This window comes from Cololabis saira, chromosome 23, assembly GCF_033807715.1.
Source record: "Cololabis saira isolate AMF1-May2022 chromosome 23, fColSai1.1, whole genome shotgun sequence".
Lineage (NCBI taxonomy): Eukaryota > Metazoa > Chordata > Actinopteri > Beloniformes > Belonidae > Cololabis > Cololabis saira.
In genome coordinates, this window is record NC_084609.1 from 5,023,341 (window position 1) to 5,041,464 (window position 18,124).

Below are 18,124 nucleotides of genomic sequence, written 5' to 3' on the forward strand. Positions count from 1 at the left end.
TAAAGTATGAAATTCTTTGTTTTGTTGTTTTCTTATCTTATCTTGTAATTGTTTAATTGGCTTTTACATGTACAAAATAAATAAAAAATAAATCAATCAATCAATCGCTGTTTTCACACTGTGCTTGCACCATGATGGCCAAATAAAAAAAGATAACACTGCAAAAACTCAAAATCTTACCAGGAATATTTGTCTTATTAGTTTTTTTGTCAAAAAATCTCATTACACTTAAAACAAGAGTCATTACCAGAAAAATAAGTTGTTATTTGACAATTTTCACCTGTTTCAAGTACATTTTCACTTGAAATAAGTAGAAAAATCTGCCAGTGGGACCAGATTTATCTTCTCATTACAAGCAAAACAATCTTGTTCCACTGGCAGATTTTTCTACTTATTTTAAGGGAAAATCTATTTGAAACAGGTGAAAATTGTTATCTTTTCCAGTGATGAGTCTTGTTTTAAGTGTAATGAGATTTTAACTAGAAATAAGACAAATATTCTTGTTAAGATTGAGTTTTTGCAATGCAGCAGCATCATTGGGAGGAAGGTTTTCTGCATCGCTGCCCCTCCCGTGTAATGTTGCTCGATCGAAGAGTGACGAGCAGTTTTTTAAAAACAAATTCAACAAGTGTGACGCTGGTGTGCAACAAAGGTGCGTCAGTCCTGCTTTGTACAGACAGACGGTGTGAAAAGAGCGACAGGAGAGGGGGGTCAGTCACTGGAGAGCAATGAACCAGAAGGGAAAACAAAACATGTAAATATGCTTTTATTTTGAAATTATAACAAAAATAAGATGTAGAAAAGGTCGGTCCTTACTTTCTTTTTCTCCGCCCGGTGGTTTATAAAAAGAAAGGCCTAGTGAAACTATGGCTGCCACTTCTAATATAATCAGCGTGACATCCTGTAGTGCCTCCCACACTAATTGTAAGAAAGTTTTAGCTTTTTTGGGGGGTATTAAATTTTCCCCAAATGCTGTTTTCCGCTTCTCGATGTCAGCAGGCTGTCCACTTAGACCTGGAAGGAAAAAGGAAAGAACAAGTACTTAATTCCCAAACACAGGTTTTTCTGAGATTTAGACAACAAAACTCAAAAATACTAGTGATGCACCGATTGTTCAGTAACCGAAATTGTTCGGCCGAAAATGGCAAAAAAACACTTTCGGTGTTCGGTGGAATAAGTGGGGAAAAAAAACGAACAATTAATAACGGCGTTGTAAAATAAGGAAATAGACTGGCCGCTCCGTCCCGTAACGTTGCGCACTACATAAATCGTTGGCCAACCAAAAACTAACCCCATAAGAATTTTACCTAACATTCACCAGGAGGTGGAACCAAAACAACATAATGCTGGGAAATTAAAAAAAAATCATTTTTTTATGTTCAATAAGTATTTTCTACCTTGTAATTTTGTAAAAGATTTTTTTCTTTGAAAAGCATGCCTAAATCAAATGTATTTGATTTATGCAATGGTGAAAAAATTGGCAAAATAAATGAAAAACTGCTGAAGAACCATGTTCGGTATTGTTCGGTATTCGGCCAAGTGTTTATTATTATTTTCGGTTTCGGTCACAAATTTTCATTTCGGTGCATCACTAAAAAATACATCCTGCAGAGAGAAAGTCCTCGTTAGATGACACACACTTTTGAGCTACTGCAGACATTCAGCTTCACAGGAAGTGAGCTTTTTTTGCACGCAAAAGTAAAAGTAAGCATTCCCTGACACTGGGATTCATCACCGTTTTCAGGGACACGGGGTTCCGAGACAATGCTGGACAACAATGTGGGCATGTCCAACATTTTCCCCTCTTTCAGGCGAGGCCAGAGAGCGCGGGCCAGAGGTCAGAGCGGCATCCAACACACGGCCTAATCAATACAAAGACCAGACAACCAAAGGTTGGATCCGATTCAGACTAAAGGGGTGCTTATGTGCCGCCGTGTCCCTTTAGATTACCGTCTACACGTGTGTTTGGCCCCGGGACCCATTCACGACTGCATTCTGCAGCAAACCCATTCAAATGCCTGTGCATGCAAGGCATGGTTGGATATTCAAAAGAGCCTTCGCACATTTGATGATGCATGACAGTTTTTCACTCCTATTCACGCTGACCGCGAGTGGTTGAGTGTGCAAACTGGACGGACGTTTGTCTGCATGTGTGTGTATTTGTTGGTGTGTAGACGCTGGCGTGTATTTATGCATGTGTGCAGGAGGGAAGTTGGAGTAGAAGTGGGAGCCGGGGACGAGTGACTGTGAAACTGTTCTGGCAGCCAGATGGGGGTGGGCCGGGGTCGGCGGGGTTTGTGCAAAGGACTGAAACTAATGAAGAGGAGAGATTCTGACAGATGAACGAAGCTTCGCGGCGTAAAGCGGTAGCTGGAGAGAGAAAGTCATCAGGAGGATGAACAAACACGGACTAGAGGCGCTGTGGAAATCATTACAACAGATGAATAATCTTGGACACGTTTGATGGGACCAAAATCTGATTTTAAAGGGGACCTATTATGGCATCTAATACCTATTTTAAACAGGCCTTGAATGTCTTAAAAACAAGCTTTTGATTGTTTTTGCTAAATAAATTAGAAATTCAGCCTCTAAACCATGTCTTTATCTTCCCATTCTCTAACCTCATTATCTATGCAGGATTCTGAGTGGGCGGGGCTATGATAATGAGGCTCTGTGCTGATTGGCTGCCTGAATGACGCGATACATCGCTACGAAAAAATGGCGGAAGCTCCGGCCGGCGGAGTTATTTACACTGTGTCCTAATAACTGGATGCGATGCGAGTGAGCGTCAGCGTCAAAATCAATTCCATTGCTTTATTTTCTATTGGACTGTCCTAACTGGACGCAGCGACGCAGCACGACACGCCGTTTTGAGCTGAACATTTGTCGGACGCCCTGCTTCTATTTTCTCGCGTTGAAATCCGGTTGAAAGCGCTGTAGGAAACAGTCATGATGAGGAACGGCTGATCCAGTTAGTTGAAATGAGAAGTTATCTCTATGATTCCTCCTCATTTCACTACAAAAACCTCAATAAAGTGGCAGCTGCTGGAGGGAGATGGACAGAGAGCGTCCGATGTCACGCAGTGCTACGATAGTCGGACGCTGTTGCAGTTACACGGTTTTATAGTTGTGGGCGTGGTTTGCATTTTGGTTACGTAACAAAAATGCGCCAAATCTGAACAGCTCGTAGATCCACATCACACTGGACGGCTCATCCGGGCGGCTGTACAGACACTGCAGAATTTGGTTGCTTTCCTCCTTCTCTGAGTTGGCAGGCTGAGGGGAGGCCACTTTATATATGTTAAAGCAAGAGAAAACCTGGTTTTCATAATAGGTCCCCTTTAAGTCTGATGATGTCACACAACCCAAACATCCTTTCTTGAACTAGTTTTGTCCAGCAGCGTCACTGAAGGCCGGAGTTCACAGATCACTAGTGTTTTTTTCTTCAGCCTGTTTCAGTTCTAGTTTCAGTCTAGTCTTTGTGTCCAGCTATCATTTTAGTTTATTAGTTTTAGTCACGTTCATTCTCCTTTTAGTCAAGTGTCAAGTTTCAGTCGACTAAAAGTCTGAGCATTTTAGTCTTATTTTAGTCAGAATTGTCCAGGACCATTTTAGTCTAGTTTTAGTCAAAGATTGTATTTAGCCAAACCCATTTTACAATTCAAACAAGGTTATCTTCATTCATTCCAGATACAGAAGACTCTAATTTGAGTTTACAACATATTTATTTTTCCACATTTCTCCCCATCTTATTCTTTTCCGACAACACATTGGATTTTCTTTTCCACGTCTTTGTAGGAAAGTGTATCCAAAGATGGATCTTCTTCTTCTTCTCCCCAGAGCAGATCCCCGTGTTTCTCTATGTAACTTTGTTTTTAATAACGTGAACCTAGAGCTTATTTTCTCCTGTGATTTTGTGGCAACTAAACCAGAGGAAACTACTTGAAAAATGGATATTCAGGATCTTTGTTAGAACATTTCGTCTCGTTTTGGTCAACAATAATGAAGACACATTTTAGCAGTTTTTATTTTATAATTTACATATCAGTCTCGTTTTTATTCGTCTACGATATTGCATTACTATTTAATATATATTTAATCATCATTATCGTCACATGACCAGCATTTTCGTTGTGTCTCGTCTCCTTTTCCTCCGGTGATAAAGGTTCGTTGACGACGATATTTAGTCATAATTTTGGTTGACGACAGCAACTTTACAGACTTTACAGTTCGTAACTACGCGACTGCGTAGTTACAAACTTTACTTTACAGATTACAGACTTTCCATCCAACGATGAGATGACACCAAGATAAATGCAAGGCAAAAATAAAAAATAAAAACCATGGAAGCTTTTATGAACATAAACGACTGGAAACCAGGTCTGCTCGTGGAAGCGGTTCATCAGCGTTTCAGAGCCAAGCACCTTTGTTACTGGTTTACGTACCCAGGGCCGCCGCAAGGGGTGTACGAACCGTGCGACCGCACGGGGCCTTGCGCTATGGGCCGTTTTTTTTTTCTCTCGTTTTTTTTCCTTCTTTCCTTTATAAATATCAACAGTCACGTTCCATTACAGACCTAAATGTGTACTAGTCTGTGCATATCAATAAATATATGTGCAATGATGTGTTTGCTGATTGATGTCTCTGCGCAGCTGCGCGTGTCTGTTGTTCAATACAACTGCGTCAGACCAACGTCTCTGGTCAGACCAAGCGCAGACACAAGCTGCTCTGATCCAGACGGTGGAGTTGGAACAAACTGTCACACAATGTCGAGAGAACGAGACAGATTCAGGAAATTTCCACCAGGGAATGAAAAAAGAAAAAAACTAAAGAAAATGGAAGAGTTTAATGCCTCTCTGAAAGGCACGTTTGATAAATTTGTTACAAAAATCACCGATCCGACATCGGAAATGGCTCCCCCCGGCCATTTCGCACAGGGCCTCGCAAATCTCCCAGACGGCTCTGGACGTACCATTTCAAAGCAAGCAAACAACCAAAACCGTTACATCGTCACGGCTAACTCCCAGTGCCCCATGAAATGTAGACTGTTAACAAAAAATCTTGATTAGGCTTTCTCACGGTGCTCCGGCAACGTGCCTGATAGGTCGACCATTGATATTCAACTCTCCATAGATGAATAGTTATCCTATCAGTCTGAAATAACTTCCTGTGTGGCCTTGGCGGGGCTTCAGAGGCCCCAACGGTCCTGACCACCTACCCAAGTTGCGATGACGGCTTGCAGCCTGTCGTCAGGTAGAAGAGGCTCCAGAGGGAAGATTTTCACACGACTCCAACCCTCAACCCTGCCATCATCATAACCTCCATCGCATAAGTACCTGTTTAAGCTACCGGTTCTTTAATTTGAAGCCTGGCTCGCTGCTTTATTACACATGTAATGAGCCATTTATCACATTCCTGATGCAATGTGACCAATTTAATCCATAAAAACTGGATGCAGCGCGTGAGACTCCCCCTTTAGGGCCTGCAGCAGAGCTGCATGCTCCTTTTTCTGATTACACTTCTCACTCCAACGTCAATAAAAAATACTCGTTCTGCATCGTTAGTCATTTACTTCATTGACATTACAAGCCAATATGAAGATAGTTTTGTGAAAGGAGAGCGAGGAGCACACACGGGAGGGCCGTGGGGTTCGTCCGACAGAGCTGCCTGGTGCCGTCTCTCATCGTCTCCTTTAATTCTGGTTCTCCTCTAATGAAAACACGCTGACAGCTAATACCCCCGTTCAATTTTACACCATGTTTTCCCTTTGTGTTAGAGCGATAAATACAAGCGACAGGACAATCGAGGTGTCATCTCTCCACTGGACACACAAACAAAATAAGTTGGCCTTGGCTCCTCACATCATTTTAGCACTCAAATCTAGCGGCTAATCATTAACCGTCTAATCTGGGTGTTTGTCCCCAACCGACCCTGAGGAGGACGGTCGTTTTAATCCACAGTTAGGGGTCAAAGTAGACCTTCATTCTGGGTTTCTGCAAAAAAACAAGCAAAAAAAAAAGCTCAAAACTTCCTTTGATAAAGCAAAACAAGCTTCTGCAGGAACTGTGTGTCAATGTCCTTTGGTGCATTTGTCCTACAAACATTATCTGCCTGAGGAAGTGTGTTAAAAACACTGATAGTTCAATTGTACAAGTGATTACAACATTAAATCAGTTACAAACAAGTGTAGATTTAAAACTAACTTCTTCAGTAGCCTTAGAAAAACAAAGTCACTTGTGAGAATAAAACACAGATGTTTACATTAGACAGTAGATTGGCTTTCCACGTATATTAACCCTTGTACTGTCTTTGGGTCGAAATTACCTAATTCTTCTATCCTTCTTTCCTCCTGCCATGCTCTCTCCTTCCTTCTTCCTTTCCTCTTTTCCTCCTTTTTTACCCTCCTTTACTCCGTCATTCGTTCCTTTATTACCTTCTTTGCATTTCCTTCCTTCTTTCCTTATTTTATCCATTCCTTCCTTCTTCCCTTTCTTTCTCCCTTCCTTCCATCTTTTCTCCCTTCCTTACTCCCTTTCCTACTTCCTTCCATCTTTTCTCCCTTCCTTACTCCCTTGCCTACTTCCTTCCTTTTCTCCTTTCTTCCTTACTTCCTTCTTTCCTTCCTTCCATCTTTTCTCCCTTCCTTACTCCCTTTCCTACTTCCTTCCTTCCTCCTTACCTCCCTTCCATCTTTTCTCCCTTCCTTACCCCCTTTCCTACTTCCTTCCTTCCTCACTCCCTTTCCTACTTCCTTCCTTCCTCACTCCCTTTCCTACTTCCTTCCTTCCTCCTTTCTTCCTTACCTCCTTCTCTCCTCCCTTCCATCTTTTCTCCCTTCCTTACTCCCTTTCCTACTTCTCCTTTCTTACTTCTTTCCTTCCATCTTTTCTCCCTTCCTTACTCCCTTTCCTACTTCCTTCCTTCCTCACTCCCTTTCCTACTTCCTTCCTTCCTCCTTTCTTCCTTACCTCCTTCTTTTCTCCCTTCCTTACTCCCTTTCCTACTTCCTTCCTTCCTTACTCCCTTTCCTACTTCCTTCCTTCCTTACTCCTTTCTTCCTTACCTCCTTTCCTTCCATCATTTCTCCCTTCCTTACTCCCTTTCCTACTTCCTTCCTTCCTTCTTTCTTTCTTTTCTCCTTTCTTCCTTACTTTCTTCTTTCCTTCATTCCTCCACCCTTCCTTGACCCAAAAACAGCACAAGGGTTAATCCCTTATGATTAGTAATCACTAAATCCTGGGATCCATGACATCTGCTCAAACTACAACTGAAAGTCCTACGTGTTGAGCAACTTTCAACACCTTTTAATTAAATCCCTCATCAGGGGAAACTGAAATCAGACCAGTTCACATCATCCCTTTCTCATGAATTTAAACCTCCATTTTTGATATTTCTGCACATAAATAAACGCTAGTCTAACCGAGCTTTGTTAATTGAACTGAATTATAACGCTGCACTTTAATAAAGTGTCCTAAAAATGTTTTTGATGAGTGTGAGAGTGTGTAGCGTGACACTGGAAAGCAAGAATTCTGACCTTTCGGAAATTCCACCGAATAAGATCATAAACCGCCCGGTTTCACTGGAAAAGCAGTAAATTTTACAATCAAAGGGGCTCACAGTGTCTCCAAAGACACTGGGGAATCTGATCAATTATAGATTACTCAAAGTGGCATAACTAACACAAATCAAGTTTTAACTTTTATCAATTTCACAGATTAAGGTTGTAAAATCTGGACAGCCATCGGCAGCACAAACCACAACCCTGTTGTCCGACTGTAATAACTCCATATTAGTAAACAAGACAGCAATTGTGCTCCTAAATCAGCGTTTTCAAGCCAGAGATTACTGCAAGTGGCTCGGCATACCTTCCCATTTCCCTGTGAACCCTGGCAGCTTCTGGACATATGACACGTCTACCCGGCAGGAAGTCTTACACGCATCAAGATGAATTCAAACGAGAGTTTTCAGCCTCCATCCGAGAACAGACTTTGGGCCAATCACAATACACCCCCTACTTTCTACCACTAGCCCTAAAGATGAAGCCACAGGTGTAGGGCCCTTGTAATGTTCCCTAGGGATTGGGACACCACTTGCTCCGTCACTGCGTGGTTTACGTTCGGGTACGTAAGCGACTGCGTAGTTACGTTTGCACAAACGTCACACCATATCAGGAAGCTGAGAGCTAAAAGCTGTTTTAATTTCCGCTGTAGCGCTGTTAATATGCCACTTTATTAAGTTTTAATATTTTTTCAGCCGTAAAAGTAACCGTTAAGATCCCCAACCTGGGCTCAGTTTATCCAAATAACGCCTGTTAAGAAATTTGCTCCGATGTTTTCGGGAGATGAGAAGAGCCGCCGGCGATTTATGGTTCCGCGTTAAATCAACGCAGAGCCTACGGCGTAGGTTACGCGGCGTACAGCGCGCAGCGCCGCGTAACCTACGCGTTGGTGTAACCATAAATCAGCCTTTATTCTGGCGAGGTCTGAAGATACAACGCAACAACGAGCAAGCGAGTGATTATGTACATTCACTGAGTGAATATTATGAAAGTAAAATATACAGGACCGTCTCAGAAAATTTGAATATTGTGATAAAGTCCTTTATTTTCTGTAATGCATTCATGGATTCATTACAAATCAACTGAAATAGTGCAAGCCTTTTATTATTTTATTATTGCTGATCATGGCTTACAGCTTAAGAAAACTCAAATATCCCATCTCAAAAAAATATTCTGGGAATCTTAATCTTAAACTGTAAACCATAATCAGCAATATTAAAATAAAAGGCTTGCAATATTTCAGTTGATTTGTAATGAATCCAGAATGTATGACATTATTTATTTATTTTTTTTTTTTTAAATTGCATTACAGAAAATAAAGAACTTTATCACAATATTAAAATTTTCTGAGACAGTCCTGTATATTTCTCGTTAGAAATGTAATCAAAACGCATTTTTATGCAGAAATTATATCAAAAATATTCACTAAAAATTAGAAATGTCCGCCATGTTTTTTTGTTTGATTCAGTCTGCAAATGATGACGTAAAGCATTCTGGGAAATTATTCTGGCCCTCGGTCGGCGAGTCAGTATCTGAAATCCCTCGCTGTGAAGGGCTAGATTCATACACACTAACCCTCGTTATGTCCACTAGCCCTAGATGGAAAGAGGAATTGGGACACCACTACCCTCACAGGAACGCGCAAAATTTAGGGGTAGGACTGAAAAGTAGGACTAGGGGGGGATTGGGACTGGCCATTAATATCTCAATGAGAATCCTCAGACACAAAAAAAAACAGCAGTAGGATTTAGCCGACTTCTGAATTATAGCCAAGTAAGTTGTCATTTAAGGGATCTTATCATTAAATGAGGGGGCGTTGTGTCTAGAGAGACAGAAACCCACACATTCATAGTCAATTTGATCAAAATTAAACGCTAAAGAAGAAAATAAAAGCCAACAACGCTGATTAGAGGTGGCCGGACTATCTGATAAGTAATTACAGACTGTTTTGTTTGGGATGATGAAATGAAAACACTAATGTAATAATGTCAGACTCCACAAGCTGAGAAGAGCAGATGATGTTTCACATGTTGAATAAGCCTCCTCATCATTAGTAAACTGATTTTAAAGTCTAAACATGTTCAAATTATATTAAAATTTTAATATCCAGCTTCCCAAGCAAGGAGGAAAAACATGAAAGGCTGAAAGGTTAAAGATGAAAGCTTGAAAATAAATAAAAACACAGCAGAGAGGGAGTAAACTTCAAATAACAGCAGACTACACGTCGGAGTGAGCTCCACCTTTACTTCAGATTTTGATGCTCATCTTAATGGAAACTCAAAGAGACGTAATAGAGACAGTTTTAGGAAAACCAAAAATAATCAGGCCTTTGCTTTTTTTTTCCTTTCGGCATTTGCATAACGGCCTCTTTTTAATGTCAGAACGCTGCAGCAGCGGGTTAATGAGGTGCATCTGTCAAAGAGACGCATGTAACAGCCGAATAAGCTTTTTGCTGCATTCATTTACACAATTTATAAAGCAGCTAGTATAATTATCCCTCTTTAAACTCAGAGCATCGGTATGTTAATTGCCAAATCAATCTGAATCACAATGAATTAACATGTAACTGAAGAGCAGCTCTCTGGTGACATCCAGCCCTAAATGCCACCATTTAAAAACTCCTGCAGCACTGACAAGTTAAATTAAAATTAGCTTCATCCAAGCCACTACGCTGCATATATATTTTTATACACAACATGGAAGGGGGGAAAAAAAAAACGTAAGCTTGGAAAATGTGAAGGATTAGTGAAGGATTGGCTTAAGAGCTTTGAGAAAATGACCGACCAGCTAATTAGAAATCCCTTTTCAATTGTCAGACTCCCTGTAATCTTAAATGATGGATTAATTTCTCAAGCCAGTGACGAATGAGCCGATTGAAAAGTGTCAAAACTCAGTGGCTGCATACTAAGCACCTGCCGCGAGAGGAAACATGATGTGGACCCAGTCGAGCTTATCAGTGCGGCGCAGCTGCAAATAACTCGCACGAGTAAAAACGGTCCTGTGATCCGCAGGAGCCCAACAATCCATCCCGTTTCAAATCCTGACGTCTCAGACTGAAATGTGTGTTGATAATCCAGGTACAGTACAGGACAGTCTCAGAAAATTAGAATATTGTGATAAAGTTCTTTATTTTCTGTAATGCAATTAAAAAAACTAAAATGTCATACATTCTGGATTCATTACAAATCAACTGAAATATTGCAAGCCTTTTATTATTTTAATATTGATGATTATGGCTTACATTTTAAGATTAAGATTCCCAGAATATTCTAATTTTTTGAGATAGGATATTTGAGTTTTCTTAAACTGTAAACCATGATCAGCGATATTAAAATAATAAAAGACTTGCAATATTTCAGTTGATTTGTAATGAATCCAGAATGTATGACATTTTTGTTTTTGTAATTGCATTACAGAAAATCACAATATTCTAATTTTCTGAGACAGTCCTGTAAGTGTCGTGAGTAGAGTAGCCAAAAATTGTACTCAAGTAAAAGTACTGTTACTTCAGAATAATATGACTCAAGTAGAATTAAAAGTACTCATCCAAATAATTACTTGAGTAAAAGTAAAAAAAATACTTGGTGGAAAAACTACTCAAGTACTGAGTAACTGTTGAGTAACGTCTGATTTATTTTTTAACACCTAAAAGTACAAAATAATAATCTTCAGGCAAATTAAATCAATAAAAAAAAAAAAAAAAGAAATAGCTTAAATTAAAATAATCTTAAATACATAAAAGTACAAAATAATAATCTTCAGGCAAATTAAATAAAAAAAAAAAAAAAAAAAAAAGCTTAAATTAAAATAATCTTAAAGTAATACGTAAAAGTACAAAATAATATTCTTCGGGCAAATTAAATAAAAAAAATAAAAATAAAAATAAAAGTATTTTAATAAATAAAATAACAGAATAAAAAATAAATTAAGCACAAGTAGTAGGGGTGGGCGGTACACCGGTGTCATAGTCATCACCGGTGTAACACTGCGCCACGACATGGATTTTGCAATACCGTCAATACCGTAATAAATCAATTATAAAATAATAAGCCTAAATAAGGCATTAAAAACGTCGGTGATATGCAAGGTTTGCTGCTGTGTTGTGACAGCAAGAGGTGGAAACACAAGCAACCTGTTTCATCACTTAAAAAACACGCACGCCCGTGAATATGAAGAGGCAACCCGGGCCAAAACGAGCGCAAGTGGGACCAGCAGCTGCTGCTGGGACCGCTGCTCCGCTGCTCCGCTGGTGCTAGAGCAGCACCAGCGGAGCAGCAGTGCCAGGACTACACAGCTTTCACTGCAGGCATCGTTTATGCTGCTACACCTTACGACAAGAGTAGTAAGAAATGCAGGGCTTAAAGTATTCCGGCACTGTGCCGGATCTCCGGCGTACGGAGTTTTTTTTCTCGGCGTGCGAGTTTGAGTGCTTTAAAAAAAAAAAAAAAAAGGTTTGAGAGGAAAAAAAAAGTTTGAGTCAACCGAGTACGTCTACCAATGGAATGAGAGGAAAGCAGCTCTGGCTCAACCAAACTAACACCAGCCAATCAGAAGTAGAGCTGGGCGGGTCTTTGACGGCAGCGGAGCGCAGAGCGCTGTTTCAACCTGCTGGAATACCAATCACCGACTTCAAGATGGAGACAAAATTAATGAATGTCGGTTTAAAAGAATCTTTTTGCCCAGAAGAAAAAAAGAGTGACAAAAAAATACCCATAACCATGTTCTTCTCTCGAAAAAACACACCTGTACCGCGGGCTTTAGAAGAAAAAGACGCTGCAGCGCGAGTCGGGATGGAGCGGCTCAGAAGAGCAGTGAAATACGTGCGAGGCGGTGCTGAACTCCGCAATCTGAAGCTTTGTATAATAATTATAAAAAAAAAGGGTTGCTACTATGTGAATATCACTTATCACGGGTTCTTTTTGGAACGTAACCCTCTCGAAAAACAAGGGATTACTGTATATGAATACTCATGGCATAAACCTGTCAAGTTTTGGATTTAAAATTAAGGGAAATTTTCCACCACCCGCTGTCCAACCAGCCCAACCGAGGTCCAGTATTACATTTTAAGACAGGTTTACAAAATATTTAAAATATAATATAATAAAAATAAATATTATATATATATATATATATATATATATGTAAGATCCTTAGGTTTTTTGCCAAATAAATATGTTGAGAATGCATAATACTCTCCCATGTCTCTTTTTGATAAGGAAACTACCATTTACTTATTATATTATAAAAATATTAACCTTATTCACATAAAGGGACAGGACAGGCTACTCCTCCCAAAACGTACCAAAAAATACCGTGATATTATACCGTCACCGTTCAAAAGATGAAAAATACCGTGATATTAATTTTAGGTCATATCGCCCACCCCTAACAAGTAGCACAAAATTTCCAGCCTTTGCACTTTTCTTTTTTAACCAGGCAGAACTAGAACAAGCCCATGAACTCATAGAAACTCTGTGTGTGTTTGAGTCCGTTTAAATGTGATAAAACATGCAAAAACAAACATTTTTCCAAATTTTTCCCAAAGAATCACTCAGTAATGTCATGAGATTGACGCGTACGCGGATAAAAGAAAAGTAACAAGCTCAACGTAGCCTAATGTAGCGGAGTAAGAGTAACAGTTTCTTCTTCACAAATCTACTCAAGTAAAAGTAAAAAGTATAGTGATTCAAAACTACTCCTAAAAGTACAAAATTTCCCAAAACTTACTCAAGTAAATGTAACGGAGTAAATGTAACTCGTTACTACCCAACTCTGGTCGTGAGTGAGTGTTTAAACAGGTAAAAACAGCAGCAGCGTAACTCTCACAGTGAGTGGAGGAGAACAAAACGCATTTACAAAACAACCAAAGTCACTCATGCCACAAATATGAGAGAACACTGCCGTCACCGACCCGTCAGCGACCCGTCAGCGACCGCATGCAGGTTTAGGCAACGCCGGCCCTCTCCACAGATAAATTCCTATTATGCAACTTCTCACAGTTCAGACAAAGCCCCCATGGGTGAGTGAGGACGGCGAAAAGACTGTAACCACCGTTACACTGTTAATCAGAGGTCAGGAATTATTAAATATTCAGGCTAAAGCTGCAGCTGCAATGAGATGTTTCTACTGCAGGAAAAACAGACTATTTATCACATTGTTTAATGAAGACCTGGGGACGGGGACGGGGACGGGGGGTAAAAATCCCTGCGATGATGAACTGCAACAGAGAACCGTTGCTGTTACAATAAGTATGTGGTGCCGTTTTAATCTGGGATCAAAGTGAAAATCCCCTACCAGAAGAGTTCAGTCAAGGTCATGATGGCGATTAAACACCGTTTATGGAGAGGAACTCGGAGATTGGAGATAAAAAATAAATTAAAAAAAATGAGGTGCTGTCATAAAAACCTCAAAAGATTTTTTTTTTTTTTTTTTTTTTTTAAAAAGGCAGCGTTTCCTTCCATCCTGTATCCAGTAGAACCAAAACTAGGATAAATACTAAAGAACGATGCATATCGGTTACAGGAGTTAAAATATGGAACAGCCTAAATAATGAATTAAAAAACTGTAGTTCAATAAATAAATTTCAAACGATGTATAAATCCAATATAATCGAAAGATACAGAACATTAGTGTGATACAAAACTAATATATATATATATATATATATATATATATATATATATATAAATAAAAAATGCTCCATACTATGTGAAGCGATTAAAATAATAAGAATAATTGTTGTTGTAATAATATTTATATACCAAAACATGTAATGATTGGTCTTTGGCTTCCTTTTGTTTTCACTCTTCTAGAGATTTTTTTTTTTTAATTTCCTCTAAACATTGATTATATACTTTCTCTGTTAGTTGTTTTTCTGAGATCCGTCTTCTGTTTGTTTTTTTACTTGATTTTTCTGTCATATTTACAGGACTGTCTCAGAAAATTTGAATATTGTGATAAAGTCCATTATTTTCTGTAATGCAAAAATGTCATACATTCTGGATTCATTACAAATCAACTGAAATATTGCAAGCCTTTTATTATTTTAATATTGCTGATCATGGCTTACAGCTTAAGAAAACTCAAATATCCTATCTAAAAAAAATAGAATATTCAGGGAATCTTAATCTTAAACTGTAAGCCATAATCAGCAATATTAAAATAATAAAAGGATTGCAATATTTCAGTTGATTTGTAATGAATCCAGAATGTATGACATTTTTGTTGTTTTTAAATTGCATTACAGAAAATAAAGAACTTTATCACAATATTCTAATTTTCTGAAACAGTCCTGTACGTTTGTCTTCCTTCTTGTTTTGCACGTGTGTTTACTTTGCTGTTTTATTATTTTTGTAGATTGTTTGTCCTTGTTGTATTTGTATCAACTATGAAGTAAACTAAGTTAAAAAAGGGTAGGCACAATAAGCTTAGGCTTCAGCCTACACCTTTTGGTCCTTACTTCTTTTTTTTTTATTATTTCTTTCCTACGAAAGGAAATGAAATGCAATGTATTGTATCAATTGAAACTGATTGACCAAATAAACTACTACTACTGCGTAGAAAATGTCAATGTGCCACTAAAGTTTGGTTTAGAATTTGAGGCACGGATATATTAGCTCACTATTTCGGTCATGTTACTAAAAAATCATTACTCTTCAGCCAAACAGCTGATTTCGTCGGCCACACGAGGGACGGGGGACAAAGGCCGGGGCTGCAGACTGGTGCGGTGCCCGGGTGAACAGCTGGTCCGTCTGAGGCCCAGCAGACACAGAGGTGAAAGGGGAGGGAGGAGCGAGGGGGCAGATCTGAAATAGATCAGGCCCGGCCGGGTCAGAGCCAGCCGGCCCGGCCCAGCCCTGAAATAGCCCAACACCGGCCCGGGTCAGAGCCAGCCGGCCCGGCCACCTGTCCGGCATACGAGTGTTTCCAAGGAAGGGATGTCAAGGTATGTGTGATGTGGAACACGCAGCCAATGACACGTCTCCGCAGGCATTCGGACACCGTGTTGTCGTCCTGACACCACTCACTGAATTTAGTAAATGATAGGCCTGTGTTGAAAAAAAAAATGTCTAAAGATCGATTTTTTTTCATCATTACATTACAACTTGTGGTATTTTTTTGCTTATGCCCCAAAAAAGGAATGTTTTATTGGACACAAGAATAACTGGTGCCATGTTTTTGCCTTTAAATATGTTTAAAAAGGTAGAAAACATTAAAGTTTGCATAAATTGTCTATATTTCATGACTTTATTTACTGTTTTGGGGTTACATTTGCATAAAATACTAAAAAGGCAAAAAAGACATGATTCGTATGTCTAAAGATCGATATATACCGGTATATATTTTTGCATTACATTTTCGCCCGGTGAACTTTAATCCCAGTAGTCACGTCATTTAATTCACACATGCGCGTGGTGTGAAACTATTAAACAATTAACATGGCGTCGAAGCGTTAACAAAGTGCTGGTTTTGAAAACTCCTGAACAAAATTAACTTTTCTTTTGAGAAAATGCTCAAAGAGGGGTCACTAAAAGTAAAAAAATTATGACTCGCCCTATTACAGACGTTGACTTTAAAGTACATGATCGTCAGCCTCTTTGTGTTGTAACGTTTATGCTTTTCACTCTGTAAGTGATCTTTGCAAGTATCCTGTAAGTGTTCTTCTAAAATTTGCATAAAATGCTAAAAACCAAATTCTCAAAAACTAAAAACACAGAAAATGGGAAGAAAAAAAAAAAAAAAAAAAAAAAAAAAAAAAAAAAAAAAAAAAAAAAAAATCGATTTAATTTCTGTTTGCTGCCCTGGATCTGTTTGATAATTCTGACCCACACAATGTTTCTGAAAGCAGTTCTATCAGCATTCTGGGAGCTGATTGGTCCTTACAGCATCATTACCTGCCAATACTGTTTAATCTCAATATAATACTAGTATTAATATGTTACATAACTACATTCATATAATTCATGCAACAGCTCAAAAACAGTTAATAACACAAACCCAAATTGATATCAGAATCGAATCAAATCTTGATAATTGATTCTGAATCTTAAGAATCGGAATTGATTCTTGACATTTGAATCGATCCCCAGCCCTGCCCATCGCTGAATTTAGTAAAAGCGCTTCCTTACCATCTATAGGTGATGTTTTTAGCCGGTTGCAGAGTCCTTGAACGTCCCCGTAAGATTCCCCGATTTTAGTTAACGCCTCGGCGCCTCTCAGTTCCATTAAGGAGCGCAGTTCTTTGAGCGAGCAGCCAAACTCTGCATCGTGGTTGGCCTCCACCAGGGAGTTCTTCACCCCACTGTACGAGTTGTTAGCCATTGTCTTGGTGCTCCCCGGTCTTCCACAAAGCGCTGCTGCTTTGGCTCGACAGTGGGGGTTAAAAATAGAAAAAAAAAAAAAAAAAAATTGGTGTCTTGAAGAAGGGAGGAAAAAAAAAAAAAAAAAAAAAAAAGTTTAAATCCTCAAGAGTGCAAACACAGTTGTAGCTCCCATAAACAGCTGAGAGGCTTCACAAGCAGCTGCAGGCGTACGCCAGGTGGTTGGGTGGTAGGGATATCACAAAACAAGCCATTTCCCGGGGAGAGCTGAGTTTTCTAGTCATTCATCGTGACTAAGGATCACCCACAGAACCAGGGATCACCACACATGCAGATCTGAAAGAGAGAAAACGAGAAAAACAGTCAAGTTTCAATGTACATCTCCGTTTCCACAAGTGATATATCTCATCCCCTCAATGCAGAATATATGCTGTTATCATCAGGGCGGAGGTATAGGGTGCCGCCTCTGCCCGGACCCAAAGATCTTTTATACGCTCTAATATAGTAGGCCTGTGTTGAAAAGATTGATTCTTCGATTTTAAATCGATTCTCATATTAATTCTTAAAAATCGATTCATATGTCTAAAGATGGATTTAAAAAAAAAATATATATATATATATATTTTTTTTTTTTTCATCATTTCATTACAACTTTTGGTACTTTTTTGTTTATGGCCAAAAAAGGAATGTTTTGTTGGACACGAGAATAACTGGTGCCATGTTTTTGCCTTTAAATATGTTTAAAGGTATGAAAACATTAAAGTTTTCAGTTATAATTGCATAAATTGTCTATATTTCTTTGCTTTATATACTGTCTTGGGGTTACATTTGCATAAATGTTAAAAACCAAATTCTCATAAATGGGGAAAAAATAAAAGCGATTTCTTTCATCCTCTGTTTCCTCCCTGGATCTGTTTGATAATTCTGACCCACGATGTTTCTGAAAGCAGTTCTATCAGCATTCTGGGAGCTGATTGGTCCTTACAGCATCATTAGCTGCAATACTTGCTGTTGAATCTCAATATAATACTAGTAGTAATATGTTGCATAACTACTGTCATATAATTCATGCAACAGCTCAAAAAACAGTTTTATTAACACTAACCCAAATAAATATCGGATCGAATTGGATCAAATCAAAGCGTGATAATCGATTCTGAATCTTAAGAATCGGAATCGATTCTTGATATTTGAATCGATCCCCAGCCCTACCCTCTAGTATAGTAGGCCTGTGTTGAAAAAAATA

At 39.0% G+C, this 18,124-nt stretch overlaps 1 protein-coding gene across 2 annotated transcripts in view; it reads right to left on the minus strand.

Moving 5' to 3' along the window:
• The window catches only part of atp2b1a (ATPase plasma membrane Ca2+ transporting 1a), a 78,557-nt gene that overhangs the window by 42,702 nt on the left and 17,731 nt on the right, over positions 1-18,124 (minus strand). For both annotated transcript variants that reach the window (XM_061715249.1, XM_061715248.1), the window contains exons 2-3: positions 16,687-17,214; positions 817-1,014 (exon numbers count right to left, since the gene is read on the minus strand). In XM_061715249.1, coding sequence (XP_061571233.1) covers positions 817-1,014; positions 16,687-16,879 — 391 coding nt within the window. In that variant the 5' untranslated portion in view covers positions 16,880-17,214. The remainder of the gene's footprint in view (positions 1-816; positions 1,015-16,686; positions 17,215-18,124) is intronic.